Below are 18782 nucleotides of genomic sequence, written 5' to 3'. Positions count from 1 at the left end.
AAGCAAGAGCTCTTTACGCCCTGCTTCCTGTTATCTGAACTATAAATACAAACCAGAGACAGAACAGATCCAAACTATGCACTTATACAGTAGCCTAACCAAGGGTGATGGTGAGAGGGGCATCAAACCCAGGCACCAACTTACAGGAGGTCCCAGAACGGCCTGTGTCCTCTCCTCTCTCACATCCCCCTCTTTCCTGGAGTCTTTGTTGCATCAGGAACAAACCTGTGCTGCTCTTGGTGTGGGGACATGGCAGGAGTAATGGGGGGGGGTCTTTGAGTCCCCAGGGCACGTAAGACCTTCTCTCCCTCTCCCCTTCCCTTTCCTCTCCCTCTCCTCTCTGGTGCTCAGCACAACCCCACCCACCCACTCTCCATGAAGTTTTGCCTGGGCTGCCAAACTTGATAGTTAACACTTCTGCATTTTTATGTGTACATGAATGTATATAGACATGTTATCTTATTCTGAATGTGGTTCACAATGGGGAACCAGAGTAACAAGATGACCTCAAATTAGGGCCCACTGGACAGGGCCATCCCTCCTGAGTAATGTGAAATAGGTACAGAGCACCTTTCTAGTCTTCTCCACACACTTGCCTCTTCTTCCTTTTTTTACACCCAGCCTAGCTAGAGAAATTGTGGAATCTCCATCTTTGGAAGTTTTCAAGAGCAAGTTGGACAGACACTTGGCTGGGATGGTTTATTTAGTCAGAGAAGATCCTGCTTTGAGCAGGGGGCTGGACTAGATGGCCTTGTGAGGTCCCTTCCAGCCCTACCTTACTACGTTTCTCCCCCCCCAGTGTGCTAACATACTAATTTCACATTCGTGTCATTACAGATTCTTGGCTTGTGTTAAAAAGTTCCTTTCAGCTTCATCTTTGGTTCCATCTGGCTTTGTCTTTTCAGACTTAGTTTCTTTTTTCTCCCCCTCACCCTTCCAGCTTGTGACTGCGATCCCCGTGGCATCCAGACCCCTCAGTGCAATCGCTCCACAGGGTTGTGTGTCTGTAACGAAGGGGTCGAGGGCCCTCGCTGTGACAAGTGCACCCGTGGCTACTCCGGCATCTTTCCTGACTGTGCACCATGCCATCAGTGTTTTGCTCTGTGGGACATTATCATCCACGAGCTGACCAACAAGACCCAGAGGTTCCTGGACAGAGCAAATGCCCTGAAAGTCACTGGGATCAGTGGCCCTTATCAGCAGACACTGAACAACCTGGAGGAGAAACTGAATGAAATTAAAAATATCATTGCTCAAAATCCAGCTGCTGAGCCCCTAAAGAACATTGGCAATCTCTTCGAGGAAGCTGAGTGAGTATGCTACCAGCTTTGTGCATATTTTGAGTTCAATTAGGGCTTGGTGGTATTTAGTGGGAGTTCTGTGCCTAAGTCCCTTTGAGGATTGGGCCCAAGGTATTTAATAGGGTCAGGCCAGGGGTCTTATTAAGGCTGCTGTGGAGAACAAACAAAAAACTCCAGGAATGATTTCTGAAACTCAGGGAAGGGGAATCCTGCTTGCATTTTGTCAGCCTGCCAAGCACTTAAGTGGAGATACTTGTGTTGATGCTGTATGTGCCCCAAGGGCAAAGGACAAACATTGCTATTATGTGAGAGAGAATGCAGGGGGAAGAGATTAAATTCTTGGAATTTCATTTTACAGCCATCTAGATAACAAGGCAGGCTCCTTCTGCTAATCTAAGGCGAGGAGCATTGTTAGCCAAAGGGGCCAGTATTGCAGTATGGTTTGTTCCCATGTTATTAAGTGTTGGAACCCAATATTCTGTTTAAAATAAGGGTGTGGAGAAGAGGAGAGTGAGCCCCTTGGATCTTTGTGGCATTTTAACACTCAGTGCTACAATTATTGTTAAAAAGAATTGCAAGACCCCCCCAGGCATAAACGAGTGAGGATAAAATGTTTCATAGTCAATAAAATCTAGGCACCTGCCCCTCCACCCCAGTTCCACCCTCCCTTCATGCTGCAGGACAATGAAGAATTGGGGCTCTGGAGGGGAAATACCATGACCACTCAGTTGTAGGTGAAAACCACTTTCTTGGCAGGGGATAGTACCTTGACCAAGGTAAGGCATAGTTAGCTTTCCACTTTCACTTCCAGTGGGAAGATCTTGGCTATATGCCAACTTTCAGGAAATGGGAGAATTCTGTGGAAATGGAACACTCCTCCCTAACTTGCTCCTGTGGCCATATGTTGAGGAGAAGTGAAACTCAGGAGCATCCGAACCCCAAGTCTCCGGGCTTGGGCCTGAATATAGGATACCTGCCAAAGGATTTGGAAGCATCTTAAGCCCCAGGTGGGAGGTAGCAGGATGTTTGCTGCTAGTAGGGCCACACATGGTTCTTGAATGACTCATGGATTTGGAACTGATTTGGCTGTTTTGACCTGGGACCTGAAAAATATTCCTTTAAAAAAAAAAAAAATTGGGCTCTATGTAGGCCAAGAGAGGGGAGGCCATACTGAGGGATCTTTCCTCCTTTTCTTGTCCCCATAGATAAGAGGAGAGTGGTGAGTCTGTAAGGGCACCTTGAAAATGCCCAACTACTGATTTTTGGTTTAAACACAACACTGCCTTGTTCTTCCCAGAAAGAGATGCTTGGGTTGATGGCAGGGAGAATGGTTGAAATCTGTTAACTGTATGCAATAGAATCAGACTCTGCTGAGCTCCTTTTAGTCTTCTCCAAGCTTTTTGGCCCTGGCTCTGAAGTCGTTAGGGTCTTTTTGTTGGCTTTTGTTGAGAGCCTGTATCAGTCTGCTACCTACAGCTGGAGTCTGATAGCCCCTGTTTTATTACTTGCTAATTATTGTGGAATCCCTGTCTATATGAGAGTGTACTGTAGCTGCAAGCGCATTTCTTGGGCTGGAATAGCAAAAACTGGGCTTACTTTTTAAGCAAAACAAAAAAAAAGGATAGCAGGAAGGTGCTTGTTGAATGGAAAAGAAAGAGTCGGTTTCAGTCTTACTGGAGGTCGGATATTTCCTGTCCACACAGTCCATCCTGCTGGAAAAGGGGAATCTTTACAAAGTTGTTAAAAGAATCCATTGTGCTCATGCTGGATTTTTCCCCCTGAAGTTCAATCCTTTCTGTCCCATAAGTTTGTACTAATAAAAATGCATTTGTAGCTGTGTGGGATGTGAAGCAAATTATGTATGGATCATAGCAGTCAACACACTGACCTATGCAGTTGCCATGGTTTGGGAGCATTACACCAGTGTTCTGGAATCTGCCTCCAGTTAATCTTACACAAAGCAGCTGTTTTCCGAGTAATTTGGTGCTTTGAGTTTATAAACGTGCTGTAGATTAAAAAGTGTTTTTTGTGATAAAGGAAACAAAGCAGACTTCTGGTAGGCAAGCTGTTACAAAACATTTACAGCACACTGGGGGGAAGATGTGTCCTTATGTGGGGCGTCAGAAGCAGAGGGACAACAGACATTACTTAACTACTACTTTATTCTTAAAAATATTTCAAGGCTAATTTTTTCCTTGAATAAATGTATGTTCTGCCTTTTTGCTTACAGAAAACTCAGAGCAGATGTTACAGAAAAGATAACCAACCTAGAAGAAGAGCTATCGGTGATAGCACTAAATAGCAATGGCACAGATACTGAATTGAGCGCCCTCGAGACAGATGCCAAGAGCTTAGACCGCGTTGTGAAACTACTTGCGGAACAACTAGAGTTAATAAAAATCTCTGATGTGCGAGGTGAGTGTATCATGGTGTGCAGGGAGGCAGGGGGTGGCAAATGATTAAATGTGTATGATATTAATCTTCTGAATAGTCTGAATAGAATATCTGAATATAACTTTTGTTCCTGTGAGTTTTCTTCTGAGCATTAGGAAGAGTTGCTGAGTTAGCAGGAATGTTTGTGGCCTCTGTTTCTCAGCATGTTGCAAAGCTAGCTCAGGATCTCAGGCAAAAAGTTATCTTAGAATCTTTGTTTAAGTTGTAAAGCAGTCAAAAGCCCAGGCTCCCAGGCAACTTTCCATCAGCATCCTGTCTGAGATCTGACCTAAGCTGCTTGAACCCAAGACATTTCCACAGACCAGTTCCAGTTCCATGAATCAGCAATCTGACAAAATTCTCTTCTGTTGGAAGCTTACCCTACCACTTCCACTCTTGGGAACTCGCAAAGCAAAGCTGTCCCAGTGAAATCAGAGAGTCTCCTCACAGGCATGGCCCATTAGTAAAATAAACTTTGCCTTTTAAACCTGGGGACTGATTTTCCTTTGCTTTTAGTAGAAGCAGAATTTGACCCTTAGACCAGAAGAATATTCAGATTTTCATATTAGAATCACATTCTGTAGATTTTTAACTGCATCTCCCCACCCTTGCTGAATTGAAGGCAGTTTTGCTCAATGAAGGATTGCAGCATTTTTTGTTAGTATTTAGCAGGCTTCCATTACTAGGGTTACCATACATCCAGGTTTTCCCCTACACATCCTCTTTTTGGGTCCTCCCATCTCCATCCAGGCAGTTTTTAAAAATATCAACAAATGTCCAGGATTTTGCTTTGCCTCCGCTCAACATTAAAGTTTTTCCAATACTTCCCAGTTTGCCCCAGCAAGGAGCTACTTCGGACTGAGGGTAGCGGGGGAGGGCGGTTGGAGGCAGGGGCATCATGTGTGAGTACACATGGCTCCAGCAGCTGCAGGCAGGTAAGTTTATGGGAGCAGGGGTTGGAGAGCCAGGGCTGGGGAGAGTGTGTGTATGTATGCATGGGTGGCAGGGCGGCCATGTGCATGTGTGGCAGGGTGTGTGTGCACGCATGGCAGGAGGTGTGTGCATGTGACAGGGTGCATATGCACACAGGGTGTATGTGCTGGGGATTGTATGTGGCAGGCAGTGTGTGCATCTGTGGCTAGGTGTGCAAGAGGGACAGATGTCTGCCAGCAGCTTGGGCTGCAGCAGGGTAGGGAGGTGCCTTCCCCTCCAGTGGGGGAAAGGGGTGGGGGGCTAGGGAGGGCAAGGTGCTGTGTGTGGGTCAGGAGTGAGGGGCACCAGCAGAGCTTGGGGGGGGGATGCTGCGGGTCAGGAGTGAGGGGCACTAGTAGGGCTGGGGGGGCAAGGGGCTGCAGGTCCAGGGTGGGGGGGGCACCAGCAGGGCTGTGGGAGCTGTGGCTTGGGAATGAGGGGAACCAGGGCCACAGGAGACTGAGGGTTGGCAGCATGGGTCACAGGCAGGGCCGGGGGAATGCAGGTTGGGAGTGAGGGGCACCAGCATGGTCTGGGGAGTGGGGTACTGTGGATCAGAAGTCAGGGGCAGCAGCAGGGCTGGGGGGGCTGTGACTTAGGAGTGAGGGGCAGGGGTAGGGCATGGGCATATGACTTCTCCACCCCCTCCCCCAGCAGGTGTCCTCTTTTTGGAAACTGGAAATATGGTAACCCTAACATTACATTCCACCTGGTATCCAGTTTGTTAAAAGAATTGCTTTGTATGCAGTGTCATCCATTAGGCTCCTTGTGCTGTTAGTTAAGCAAACGGGGCTCACTGCTGAACAGCCTGCTCTGAATTCTTGCAGGAGCCTTGGATAGCATCACCAAGTATTTTCAGATGTCCCTGGAGGCAGAAGAAAGGGTCAATGCCTCCACTCTTCACCCTGACAGCCTGGTAGAACAGTCAGCTCAACTGCGAAAGGAAGCAGAAGACTTGATCCATGAGAGAGAAGCCCAGTTCAAGGCTAAACAAGAGGAGCAGTCACACCTCCTGGATGAACTCGCAGGCAAGCTGCAGAATCTGGATCTTTCTGAAGCAGCTGCAAAGGTACATGGTTACATTTTCCTGGGTGTAAACCAGGGGTGGGCAAAATGTGACCCACGGGCTGGATGCAGCCCGCCAGGCTGTTCTATCCAGCCCACGGGGCCCCTAAAGAATTTAGAAAATTAATATTTATCTGCCCTTGGCTGCCTGCAATGCAGCCCTCAGTGGCTTGCCAAAACTCTTAGTAAGCGACCCTCTGCCCAAAATAATTGCCCACCTCTGGTGTAAACCCTACAGAGAAAGAATAATCATCTTGGTGAGGAAGTGACAGGAAGGGAGGCTATTTACAGCTGATACTTTCAGCAAGATCTGCATGTGAGCCACTGTCTCCTACTCTGGGCAATACTTATCTAGTGAACTGGAACAGGGTTTCTCAGCCTGTGGATAAAAATGCCAATTAGCTCCCAAACACCTCCCATCAGTCCTCCAAGTCTTCCTGTTTCCTTCCACCTCCATGTTCCAAATCTCAGAATCCTGGGCACTCCCAAAGGGCTAAGAGACATGGCTGGTCATAGGACATTTTGCAGGGAGGATGGGCATGAAAGTGGGTAGGCATGAGACCCAAAAAAGGTAAAGCTGACTGAACTGAGACTTTTGTCACCCTTCAGAGACTGTTCCCTTCACTAGTTCTCACTCTTGCATCTGTAAATCCAAAACATCCTAGGAACCCTCATATATACTCGCTCTCCCTGCTATTTCCATAATGCCCCACTCTTGCATATTATTTAGCTAGTTGAACACTTTGGGCTTGCCCTAAATGCCTGTCTGGATTCCTCAACTCCCTGTCTGATGTGTTTAAGACAAAACAGAACTTTTAGCGAGCTCTTAAGGCAAAAGGCCTGCCTGCACATCTGTAGATACAAGTCAGCCCTGCTGTTCCACTGGAGATGCAGGGTGTTCCTTCTGCAGCTTTCCTTTGAAGTAAACCAGCTGCAGCTGGAGAACAAATCTAGCCTACACCCATGATGGAGGCAGTGTTTATAAACTTAAGTGGTTAGAGGCAGTAGTAAGTTAAAGGATGAGTTCACTAAGGATTGATGTCTCCTGTCCTCCACTACTCTTTCATTTTATGGGGAAGGGGTCTTTTTGATCAGGACTCCCTCCCCCACATTTCTCCAGCAGGGCCTCTAAGCTTGAAACTCCTGTTTGAATACTCTTTATCAAGGCCTGAGACAGCACTGGCAGCTGCTGGGAGCTTTCATGAACTGCAGGACCTTCCATTTTCCAGCTGATAGGGAGCTGCACACCAAACAGGTCAGAAAGGACTTAGCACTTCCCAAGAGAAAGTCAAGACTCAAAAAAGGTGACCTTTAAACATCCTCTGGTTTGGTCTGACCTAGGTTCCCTAGCAGGGGTCCAGATACAAAATGCTTGTCACTTTGTGCATCTGTCCTCCATCAGCAGAAATTTAAAAACTGCAGAATAGGAAACTTAGGTCTCACCTTTCCATCTGATTAAAGAGTTCCATTTGTCTGAACTGACACACCAAAAAAAGCACTGATTGACACTCTGGTTACAACATTGTGTGGGATCATCTGTTTTGTCAAACTTTTGCCTCAGAAAAGTACTGTAATAATAATTGAATTGGGCCTTTATTTCATTAAAATATTGAAAAAGTTACTTTATAGTAAAAATTGAAACAAAACTCTCCTGTTTAGATAAACAGTGCTTGGATTGGCTATGAAATTATTATTGTTTTGAAAATTTTATTTCATAGCACATTTTAAATCCTTTGTTGCCATTTAGAGCAGAAAAGGGTTTGAAATGCTGGGACTGTTCCCAGAGTGGAAATTTTGTGTTTTGGCCTTGGTGTTGGTAAGGAAATGACAGGCAGAAAGGGAGGTAGAAAGCTGAAGGGGGCCTGGGTTTTCAGTGCAAGCCGCACCGCAGATAACGCTGATCTGTACTGGCTGATGAGATTCATGGGTCTGCTTTCAGGCTGGAAGGCCCATCACTCCGCTCCACCCCACGTATGTAAAGTAAGTATGAAGGTAGTTTATCATTGGAAAACCAAGAGGTCAAGAATGTTTCCACCATACGCTGACAATTGTCATGCCACATCCATTAACTCTGTCTGGAGGGTTTGGCATTTATGCCTTCCTTCACCATCACTTCTGTAACAAATGCTTCAGATACAAAGCAAGTAGTAGCCTGTTTTAACAGTTTTGGAACAGTAACTAAGCTAGGATCTATTTCATGCAGTCTCCTGTGATATCACTGCCAAGGGCAAAGAAATTACCAAGTTTTTCCAACATCATCAGAAAACTTCAAGCTATTCTACCCCCCCAGCCTCTCTTTTCCCCAACAAGGGTGATAAAGTGCAACTATTCTCTGTGTCTAATTTTGTCTGCTGCAGACATGTGGAACTCCCTCGGGGGCTTCCTGTGCTGAATCAGAGTGTGGCGGTTTGAACTGCAGAACAGAAGAAGGAGAAAAGAAATGTGGAGGCCCAGGCTGTGAGGGGCTTGTTACTATGGCTCACAGCACGTGGCAGAAAGCCATGGATTTTGACAGGGATGTACTCAGCGCGTTGGCAGAAATTGAACAGCTCTCCAAACTGGTAACATTTTCTAAATTGTTAAACATTAATTTAAACAAGAGAAATTCCCTCATCAGGGCTACAGTGCATGTCTAGACAGCAGAACATTTTGCCTACAGACACCCATTTCAAAAGCTTTCTTTTCAAGTTGTGCAACTTCCCTGGCACTGTCTTTGTAAGATCCTCATGAAGTGAAGTTGTTTATATCGAAATCCCTGGTGTGATCCATAACATTAGCTGAAGTTATTTAAAGTAACTGGCATTGTGGGTTCCAACATGTTTTTAAAAAGTGTTCTGTGAGTTTTGAGAACAAGCGTCCCACACCCCTTGATTTTGATATCAATTGCATTTTGATTTGTCAGATGGGATCTTCAGATATACAGAAGTATGAAATGAGGCTACTTCCTTTACTTTCTGTAGGTCTCGGAGGCAAAATTGAGAGCTGATGAAGCAAAGCAAAATGCACAAGAAGTTTTGCTCAAAACCAATGCTACAAAAGAGCAAGTTGACAAAAGCAATGAAGATCTGAGAAACCTCATTAAGCAAATCAGGGAATTTCTGATGCGTAAGAATGATCTGTTACCGATCTTTACTGGGTTTGTGCCTAAAAACCAGACTTCCTGTCCTTGAAATCATTCCTTCAAAGTGTAACATGACAGCTTTCCACTTATCTGATATCTTAAACATATGTCTGCTAGAACTCTTGCAGCAAAAATGAAGAAAAATAAGAAAAGCTTTTCTAAAACTTTCAGTCCTTAATCTGGCATCTATATGATGAAACTTAAGTCTTTAGATTTGGCTAAGTATGTCCAGGCATTTTATTTTGGTTAAACAGAAGGTCTGGGGAAAGTGAGGGAGGGTGCTGAATGTGTGGTTCCCTCCAGAGGACAGAGAGAGACTTTTATTTGTAGAGTGGATAAACAAATTTTCATCCTTATATGTTAATTCATGGTTCTGTTCAGCAATAAGATGCAACATGCAAAGTTCATTCTTTCCTGTGTTTGTACAAGGCTAAATAGCATTAGCGTTTACAAAAAATATTAAGTACAACTCCTGGCCTACAAACTGCAGAGCTTTTCCAAGGAAAGCTTTGGTCCCCCTGCCAAGAAGCCTTCGACTTTCCTTGGCACAGTTTAAACGCTGATTTCAAAGCAAAGAGACTTAACCATACAGCTCCTACTAAAATTACTGGGAATTGTACAATTAGTCTCCCAGTTTGCTTTTCTCTGCTTCATATAATTTTCATAGTGCAGAAAGCAGTCTGGTATGGCTGCAAACATGGTAGAATCGAAGGGATTGGTTGACAGAAAGGATTATCTTATTTCACTTGAAAACCTGAAAGTGTATCTCGTCATTTATGAAAATCTAGATGTTGATGAAGTACCATTTAAGTATTCAGGAAATACTGGCATTTAGAAATGATTAAAAGTTGTTTATAAAAGTACCCAGAAGAATGCAGAGAATTTCACCTGTCCAACTCTGTATGTGTGACTTTGCATCTGTAAACATTACAGAACCTCTTAGGTAGCACCCTAAATTTTATGACGGCTTCTCAGAACATAGGCTAGCAAGACAGTTAGTGCTTCATAAAAAAACATCTGAGCAAAGGTGCAGCTCTCATTTCAAGCACTTCCACTGCGAGCCATGACATGGTGTTACAGTTAAACTGAGCATGGCTCTCTTGCAGTAGGGCTACATGAATACGCACCAAGAAATTAACCTCCAGCTCAATTTTACCTGTTACTGTGTTCCTACTTGGCTCATCTCGGGTGTATCCAGACAAGTGCACACGTGCTTTTCCCCAGGGATAAATAGCAACAGCACAATATGTGCCGCTGCTACTTATTCCTGGGGAATGTCTGTGTGCACACACTCTGATGCATAGTAAGTTGCCCCATGTGGGTAGGGAAAGCTGGGACCAGCATCTAGGCTGGCCCCACCAGCCTTACCTGGGGTCCAGGAGGCTCCCCAGGGGCTCCAGTGGCAGGATCTGGCAGCAGGGGCTCCAGCTGGCCAGGCTCCAGTTCAGGGCAGTGCACACTGGTGCCACATGCATCACCCCACTTTTTTCAGTCATGGAGTTTTTTTGACACAGGGATCTCCCTCCACTTGTGCACTCATCTGGACCTGCCCATCATGTTCAAAGCATTCTATCAACATTGGACCAAATTTGAAACACTCCCTGATATCAGTGGAATTGTTGGTCTGTTACCTAATAAATGCTCCAAACTTCCCCCTATTACAGCTGGAGAAACTGGAGCTGATCAATTCTGAAATCCCCTGAAGCTACAGCATAGATCTGGCTATAGAATTCCCAGTCTTGTAGTGAAACCACTGGAGTCCTGTCCCCGAGGGTGGTGTGCTCCTTTTGCCAAAGACCAAAACTGGACTGAAGCAAAGCCCCAGGCTGTTGATTTCTGTAGGGTTGAAGTTCATTAAATGAACAGGGGCTAGTTTAAGCATGTTCAGCAAAGCCTCTCTCCCCTCTGTCATTCATCAGTTCTACAAGTTTGCAGACAGGAATGGAGTACACTTGACCTGCCAAATCCCCTCACCCCCTCTGCTTTTGTGCCATCATAACAGAGGAAAGTGCAGATCTGGACAGCATTGAGGCAGTTGCTAATGAAGTGTTAACCATGAACATGCCAAGCACCCCCAAGGAATTGCAATCCTTGACGGAAGATATTCGTAAGCATGTGGAAAGCCTTTCTGATGTAGAAGTTATCCTTGAACAAAGTGCTGGAGATATTGCCAAAGCGGAGATGCTGCTAGATGAAGCTAAAAAAGCAAGGTACTGAGTGCTACACTGATCTCTATTGCCTGTCTTTTACATCAGTGTGTTTGAACCAGACTATCGATTTCAATCTGTCTAATGCTTTATAAAATATTGAACTGAATTCATCCCTGGCATAATTTTACTATGGGTAAACCTGTCCCATTCCTTTTCATGCTAAAAGGAAGCATGTCTCATGTTTACATATGTTTGTTCCACAGCAAGAGTGCAACAGATGTTAAAGTCACGGCAGACACGGTGAAAGAAGCACTGGAAGAAGCTGAGAAAGCTCAAAATGCAGCTGAAAAGGCCATCAAAAAAGCTGATAAGGACATCAAAGGAACCCAGGACCTGCTCACCTCTGTGAGTCCCAACTAATCTTTATAAAAATATTAACTAAGAGCAGCAATAGTGAAAAAATTCTGTTTGCTGACTCAGTCAATCTAGGAGGGGAGCTTTTGCAACTGCAAACTCATCTGAATAAGAGCAAAAACAAAGAAGTCAAGATACATCTTCATATGAGCAGCAAATAGAAAGAGGTAGTTTTGCACATACAGTGACAACTGGGGCAGGAAAGAAACCAGATCCCAAGGAATCATTTGGTCATGAGGCAGATGCATCTTCCCTGCACTTGTCTCAGTAATTAAAATGGACATTTTGCCACTGGAGTCAGTACCAACAGAACCGAACCCCAAATGCACAGGGACACAGCCATCCAGCCCAACAGATGGCCTGTTTTGGTAGTATCTGCTCAGATGCAGCTGTGCTGCCAACACTATTCCACACTTGTGGAAGACTTTGCTACTACAGTGCAAGACGGCATGAGAATTAATGCTGTGTGAAAGCCTTCACTGCTGTGTATTTTCCAGATATGGCATTAAAGGCTGGTGAGAGCTGCTTATGATCCTTCAACCAACACACAGCCTATTTTCTATGGAGTGTGACCACTTCAGAAGATAGTTAACTTCAGAGCCAATATACCAAAATTTCTTGAATCCCAGCTGAGGTGTTTTCCCTTTCAGTTGAACAGGGGGAAAAAAACCTTGTTTTGAATTCAAGTACTGGCCTTGGACAGGTGACTGCAGTGGCTCCAGCCAGCTGTGGCCTGTCCTGGCCTAGGGCTGGAGTGGTCACCACTGCTGCTGCCTAGCCAGGTTATGGTGCTTTATACAGCAAGGGAGAGGACATATGGTGTGTGTATGTGGGGGGGGGGGTGGTATATGGGGAAGAGCATGCAGTATGTGGGTGGGGGACGCAGGGAAAAATACAGTATGCAGACAGGGGGAGGGGTGCAAGAGAGACCCTGCAGTGGCAGGGGAAGCTGCTGTCCCTGCTGCTGCCTGGCTGGGGACAGAGCTTCTGTGTTCTCTGTGACCCGAGCCAGGGCCATTGCACATGTTAAGCAATGGGGAGGGGGGTCAAGTGGCAGGGCAGGATGGGCAGAAACCATCAGGGACTTGGGGAGGTGGGGAGAGGACAGGGGAGACAGGACAAGTAGCAAGGGATCAAGCCACTTGCCTCCCTACTGCTGCTTTCACTGTCACAATGGTGGAGGGGTGGGGGGAACAAATTTAAAGAAGATCCCCCAATAATTATACTCTGTGCATGAAAAATTCTAACATTTATACTTTTCCATGTGTAGAATGTAATTACTAGGAGGCCATCTTAAAATCAAAGTTGTCTTGGATTCAGGTAAATGCAGTATTACTAGTAATAGGTCCCAAGTATACTGGGGGGATTCACATACACAAGAGAAAGGTCAGTTATACAAGGCAGCTCCAGATTATCTACACTTCACAGCCAAGTCGAACTTTAACTCTCCTCCTTAGGCCTGTTGGTTGCTTGCAGTAGATTGGGCCTACGTGATCATTTTCATATTAAAAATGTTTTGGCCTGTGTAACCAGAGGCATGTTAAAACGAGAATTTAGGCCAGTTTAGATTTTTGAACTGGACTTGTTGAAAAGGAAACTGTCAGGTTTGATATCAGTGAGTCTACAGCTACATAGCAGTTGTCTGTTGCTGGAAGGATAAGACAGGAGTATTTTCGGTTTTTATGGACAATAGATCACCTACTGTTGTTGCTGTTCCCTAGGCCTCTTCAGGCCATGTTCAACTAGATTGGCTCTTTAATCCTTTAAACTGAGATTCCAAGGTGCATTTTACACATTATGTTAACTTTTAACAACATGAAGCAATGAGTTACCAAAACGAAAGATTAGATGTCTTGGTGAAGACTTTCCTGGGTGCTGTATTGGTCTGGGATGTCTCTCTGCCTCTTCTAGCAGCAGCACGGTCTCAAAAATTTTCCCATAGAAGTTTGGAAATAACTCCACCCCTGACCATTACAGCTCACTATAGCTCTAGTCTTGCATTCCTAGACATGCAAGAGATTAGGGCTGTAGAACGGTTGCAAAATGAACTCCCTTTGGTCAGCACAAAGATCTAAGGGACACTTTAAAGTGATGCAGTTTAGATAGTTTTCAAAAGGGACTGTCCTATGACGTTTAGTCAAATCTATGTGGTTTTGATAACATATACTGAAGACAGTTTGCTATTTGAGTTGCACGTATGGCCAATACATATTAGACACAGACACTGTAGCTAGTTGCTAAAAGATTCTTCACCAGAAAACATATTTGAGAATTTGAAAACTACACTTTTTGAAAGAATATTTAACTTGTCTGTTGCTCCTGGTTAGATTGAATCTGAAAATGCAGCATCTGAAGAAACACTAAACAATGCTACTCAACGTTTGACTAAGCTAGAGAAGAGTATGGAAGAGCTTAAGCAGAAAGCTGCTGCCACTTCAGAGAATGTGGAAGAGATTGAACAAACAGTTTCTACTGTGAAACAAAATGCAGAAGAAGTTAAACAGGTCAGACCCCTATCTCTACAGTGAGGGGGTGGGGGCGGGGAATAAAGGGCATTTTAGTGCTACTGTTCAGAGTTCTGGAAGATTTATTTATAAGCCTGCCATGCTGGAGTACTTTTCAGTGGTCTAGGTCAGATTTGTTTTGGCTTATTTATTTGTTAGTGCTAGATCTACATGTTTAAATGCTTTACCAGCATATGCAGACAAGGTTCTTTAGGTAAATCTGATATCTTTTATTAGACCAGCTCAAATAGTTGGAAAAATTCTTCTTAGCAAGCTTTCCGATTTAAATACCTTTTGTCAGGCTGAGGAAGCATCTGCACTTGGTGTTCTTCCTGGATGGGGCAAATAGTAAAGAAGCCAGAGGCTGCATGCAAGACAGGCAGTCAATGAAGATGTAAACTGAGGAGTCAGTTTACTTACCAGCATACTACATTCTGTATCACAAAAGGGAAGTGATAGTGCCTGGAACCTCAGCTTTTGTTTCTATTTCTTAAGCAGGCAGAGAACCGCTGGGTCAGAGGGGTGCATGATGGCATGTAGGACTCTACCCTTCAGGAAACTTGTGCTTACTATGAATCACAGGGAAGGCACTGGCAGTTGACTAAGTCTCATCTACACAATGAGAATTAAAATTACTTTCAAGCCCTTTTGTTGCATCTATGAATGAAACAGCATTTCAACCAAGCTGCTTGTAATTTGGTGCTCTCTAGGGGATTCCCACATCACATTAATCTCTGCAGCAAAGATTCCAGATCTCATGATAAAACCAGACATCCTGTCTCTATAGTTAATTTCTAAATTTATAGTTAATTTCTAAATATCACAAAGATGTGGCAAATATAGAAAGGAGGCTGCAGAGTTCTCCCCAATATGTGTTAGTACATTTGTGACAACAAAGGAATACCAACTTTGTTGTCAATTGTTAAGGACAGCACTAAGGAAGTCTCTAAACTATTTTCTACAATATGACCCAGCTCTCTCAAAGGAGGAATTCTTTCTGCCAAAAAGCAATACATTAATCTTCAAACTAAGCTATTAAATCTCAACCAAAGGCATCTGAAGTGCTACTTAACACTAGTTAAGTACAAAAGGTACACTGTTCATTGGGAAGAAGAAAACAAAGGAAAGACTTGCAGTAGTTATTCAATTTTGGTATTGTGCTGCTAGTCACTTGCAGCAACAAGTCCTCAGGACTCCAATCCATGAATTGGACCCAAAGAGCTGCCTGCAGTGACCAATATACGCTCCCCTTTCCTGCCCAACCCAGGTCCTGAACTGCAAGGACTGCCTGACAGTTAGCTCTACCCTTGCTGGACAACCCTAGCAAGCTACCAGAATGTTTCCACTCTGTACGTTGACTATGTGGTGCAGACAGCAAAGCACAGCTGAGGTGGCAGCCCTGTATCAGCCTCATGTGCTTGCACCAGTGTTTGTAAAATAACAACTATTCATTTCAGAACTGTTCAGCATCACTGGAAGAGCACAGAGGGTGCCTGCTTTAAGTCCCAGTTGTTTGTTTATACAAGCAATACCTGTTTGCTTTAAGTTAAGAAAATTGCACAGGATTCAGGCTCACAGTTCCCCTTAATTAATGGAAGTGCTGTGGCTGAATCCTGATAATATATACACTGCCATAAGCTAAAACTGCAGAGATCAGGCACAGAATTGGAGAGCATAGCTGAACAGCAGGAATACCAGCCATCAGTTATTAAATACAAGCCATAGTGCTAATATAAAGGAGGAAAGAGGTAACTACAACAGAAGATGAATGCTGCTGGAACAACAGAGGTTACAATAATGAACACTTTATGCTATGCTATCTAATGAGGATAGCAGATTAAAGTTCCAAAATGTGTATTTGCTTTGCACACTTCTCTAAACAATTAACTCCACCTTGTGTTCAAATCTGAAACTGCAGGTACTGGACAGGGAGTTGAATGACAAATATAAAAGAGTGGAAAACCTGATTGCCAAGAAAGCAGAAGAGTCTGCTGAAGTCAGGAAAAAAGCTGGAATACTGCAAAATGAAGCTAAAGCACTGTTGGCCCAGGCAAACAACAAACTCCAGCTACTCAAGGGTAAGATGTCATGTGTAAGAAAAAGGGTTTCCTTTCACAATTGAAACCTTTACTATTGCACAGCAAGCTGCACTCATGATCTTATCAATGGAAGGATGAAAAGAATAAATTAACTTATGGCACTAAGTGGCGTGAAATTCAGGCATAAATGTATGCGCAATATTTAGAACTGCCTTCCACTGAAAAGGTCCCAAAATATTTTAAGCTGGATATCAATTCAGCCACCCCCAAGATGCAGCCATTTCTGATGATTTGCAACTCCTAATTCTCCAAATGGCCTGAACTAGAGCTAATATACTTTTAAAAAGTGTTGTGGCCCCAAGATGAACTGAATACAAGTTCTGTCCAAAGGATTGTGTTTCCCACCACCACAAATAACTTGGCTTTGAGATCCCCAGCCCAAGTGCTGGCTCCAATTCATGCACCATGATCACAATGCAATGCTTCAAAAAGTGAGTTTTGCCAAAAAGTTGAAACAAATCCAGCATCACAGTTTGAGTTCCACACTCAGCCACATGCAGTAAATAAAGCAAAGTGAAACATTGTACCAGCTAGGAAGAAAACAGAGGAAAAGATCTGCTTCAATGGGAACCTATTCCTCAACTTCAGCTCAGTTGCAGAAATTCACTGTATAATATTAAAAGTCAGATCAACCATTTATTTTTATTTTTTTACAAATAGCAGCCCATTTTTATTGCATGAATGAAAAGGATCAAATCTCATGTTTATATTTATGGTTATTGTTTCCACATTACCCATTTGTTTTGTATAAAAACCTACCAAATTTACAGCAGAAGCAGGGTGTGCAGAGGCTCCTTTTATTTTGCAGGTTCCCCTGCTCTTCCTCCCCCTGCTCCAGCTGCTCACTCCTGATCAGCCAGGAGGCAAAATCTGCCTTTTTAATATGCTGCTGTTTTTGCCTTCTGCCCAGTCTGCAACAGACAAGTGGCTACCAGGGCCCGACAGCCAATCAGCGGCGAGAAGCAAAAATGGTGCCATACTTAAAACTCCAGTTTTTGCCTCCCCACCGATCAGGTGCAAGCTGCAAGCAGCAGGGGCCCCTCTGCCAGTTGGGGGTAGGGGGTGCACAGGGGAACCTGCAAGATTAAAGGATACCCTGTGGAGCCCATTTCCACCATGAATTCAGTAGGTCCCTACAAATGGGATAAACCTGGAGATCCAGACTAGGCAAATCTCAGGTACTTTTCCTCTACTTCATAGACTGAATATATACAAATGACTGATAGCCAACTACTCAGAAGTACTGTTGATAGCAGAAAATAATTCCCCCCTGTTCTTGCAGATCTGGAGGACACGTATGAGAACAATCGAAAAGTGTTGGAAGACAAAGCAAAGCAACTGGTGGAGCTGGAAGAGACAGTGCGCTCCCTCTTGCAGTCCATCAGCCAAAAAGTTGCAGTTTATAGCACATGCTTGTAACTATGTGTGGGGAAACTGCCTGTTCAAGCATTAAATTTGTTCACTATTGACCTCACATGAAGATGGTGACAGGTTCTAGACAGACTTTAAGTCATAAAACCAAAGACAAGTAACCTTTTTATATTGAAAATAAAAGCACAGTACTTTTGTATCCCTGTATGTATGTAGTATGATTCATTAACTCCATTGTTAATTTTACTAATGCAGCTAGAGACCATACCTCTTTAGCTTCTGAAAATCTTGTTTAACCCAGTTAGAATATTCTAATAAAACTGTCACTCAAGCTGGGCTTCAACCAGTTAATTCTGATTAAGAGCTGCATTTTCTGAAGTACAGGATTTTTAAAAACATATTTTTACCTTGAGTGAGGAAATGCTGTCCCTGTCTGTTTTTAACCAGAATTTCTACTCTGTAGTCTTCGGAGGAAGACTGCTTAATTACTCGCCACATGCTATCCATTTAGACGCCCAAGGAGCTAACAGATTTAACCCACAACTTTCAATTCACTGATCATGGACAAGCATCTCATTTGTGCTGTGGAAACAGAAGTCAGCACAGATGAGGCTTTTTAGGTTTTTTCCCTTAAACTTGTTGCTAGAACCCAAAGCTGGTTTTAGCCCCCTATGTCAGAAGCACAGGGCAAGCCCTCTACAACTGAATACTTCAGGAAAAAGTGAACTGTGTAAAGGCAAATACCATTCATAGTAGGACCTGGTTATGCCATATACGATAACATATCCTATTGTTATCGTATCAGACAGCCAGAAAACCTCTAAAAATATGTAAGGCTACTGCACACAAGTAATTCACTGACTTGCTCACTAATAGCCTGCATAATGCAGTGCTAAAGACTGTTTAACACTCACTCTCTCCCCACATGCCAAGAAAAACGTGCAACACTCTCCAATGCATTCTGAGACAGCATGGTCTGCAACGCTGGCCCTGTGCAGTCTAATTAGCTAAGTCAACTTCACGCAGGGTATGTTTTGCATTTGGGGAAGTCCGACTGTCAGGTACCGGCCAGGGAAAAATATGCAGACCTCTTTCTTGGGCCAATTTTTCCTGGATGTTTTTTTCACCTTCCAAACTGTTACATTTGAGATGCACATATAGCTGACTGCTAGGCAGCAGCATTGATCTTTTTTGACACAGACTATCAGAACATAGACCTCTATAAACAAAAAGGTTTGGTAATCAAGACTTACTCTACTTTGCTCTCTGCTTACCCTTGATTAAATTGTGAAGGTTACAATTTAACTCAAGACATCTAATTGCACACCACAGTTCATACTGGATTCAGTGGT

At 43.9% G+C, this 18782-nt stretch overlaps 1 protein-coding gene across 1 annotated transcript in view; it reads left to right on the top strand.

Moving 5' to 3' along the window:
• Window positions 1–17761, top strand: part of LAMB1 (laminin subunit beta 1) — a 70665-nt gene extending 52904 nt beyond the window's left edge. Inside the window, exons 24-33 of the mRNA XM_090042037.1 lie at window positions 941–1310; window positions 3532–3716; window positions 5534–5775; window positions 8129–8332; window positions 8732–8876; window positions 10895–11102; window positions 11306–11447; window positions 13784–13960; window positions 15879–16038; window positions 17342–17761. Coding sequence (XP_089898163.1) covers window positions 941–1310; window positions 3532–3716; window positions 5534–5775; window positions 8129–8332; window positions 8732–8876; window positions 10895–11102; window positions 11306–11447; window positions 13784–13960; window positions 15879–16038; window positions 17342–17478 — 1970 coding nt within the window. The 3' untranslated portion in view covers window positions 17479–17761. The remainder of the gene's footprint in view (window positions 1–940; window positions 1311–3531; window positions 3717–5533; window positions 5776–8128; window positions 8333–8731; window positions 8877–10894; window positions 11103–11305; window positions 11448–13783; window positions 13961–15878; window positions 16039–17341) is intronic.
• The last annotated feature ends 1021 nt before the right edge of the window (window positions 17762–18782 follow it).

This window comes from Crocodylus siamensis, chromosome 4, assembly GCF_052110815.1.
Source record: "Crocodylus siamensis isolate JL-2025a chromosome 4, ASM5211081v1, whole genome shotgun sequence".
Taxonomy (NCBI): Eukaryota; Metazoa; Chordata; order Crocodylia; family Crocodylidae; genus Crocodylus; species Crocodylus siamensis.
The sequence above is the reverse complement of the archived record's forward strand: the minus strand, read 5'-3'. Positions and strand labels throughout refer to the sequence as shown.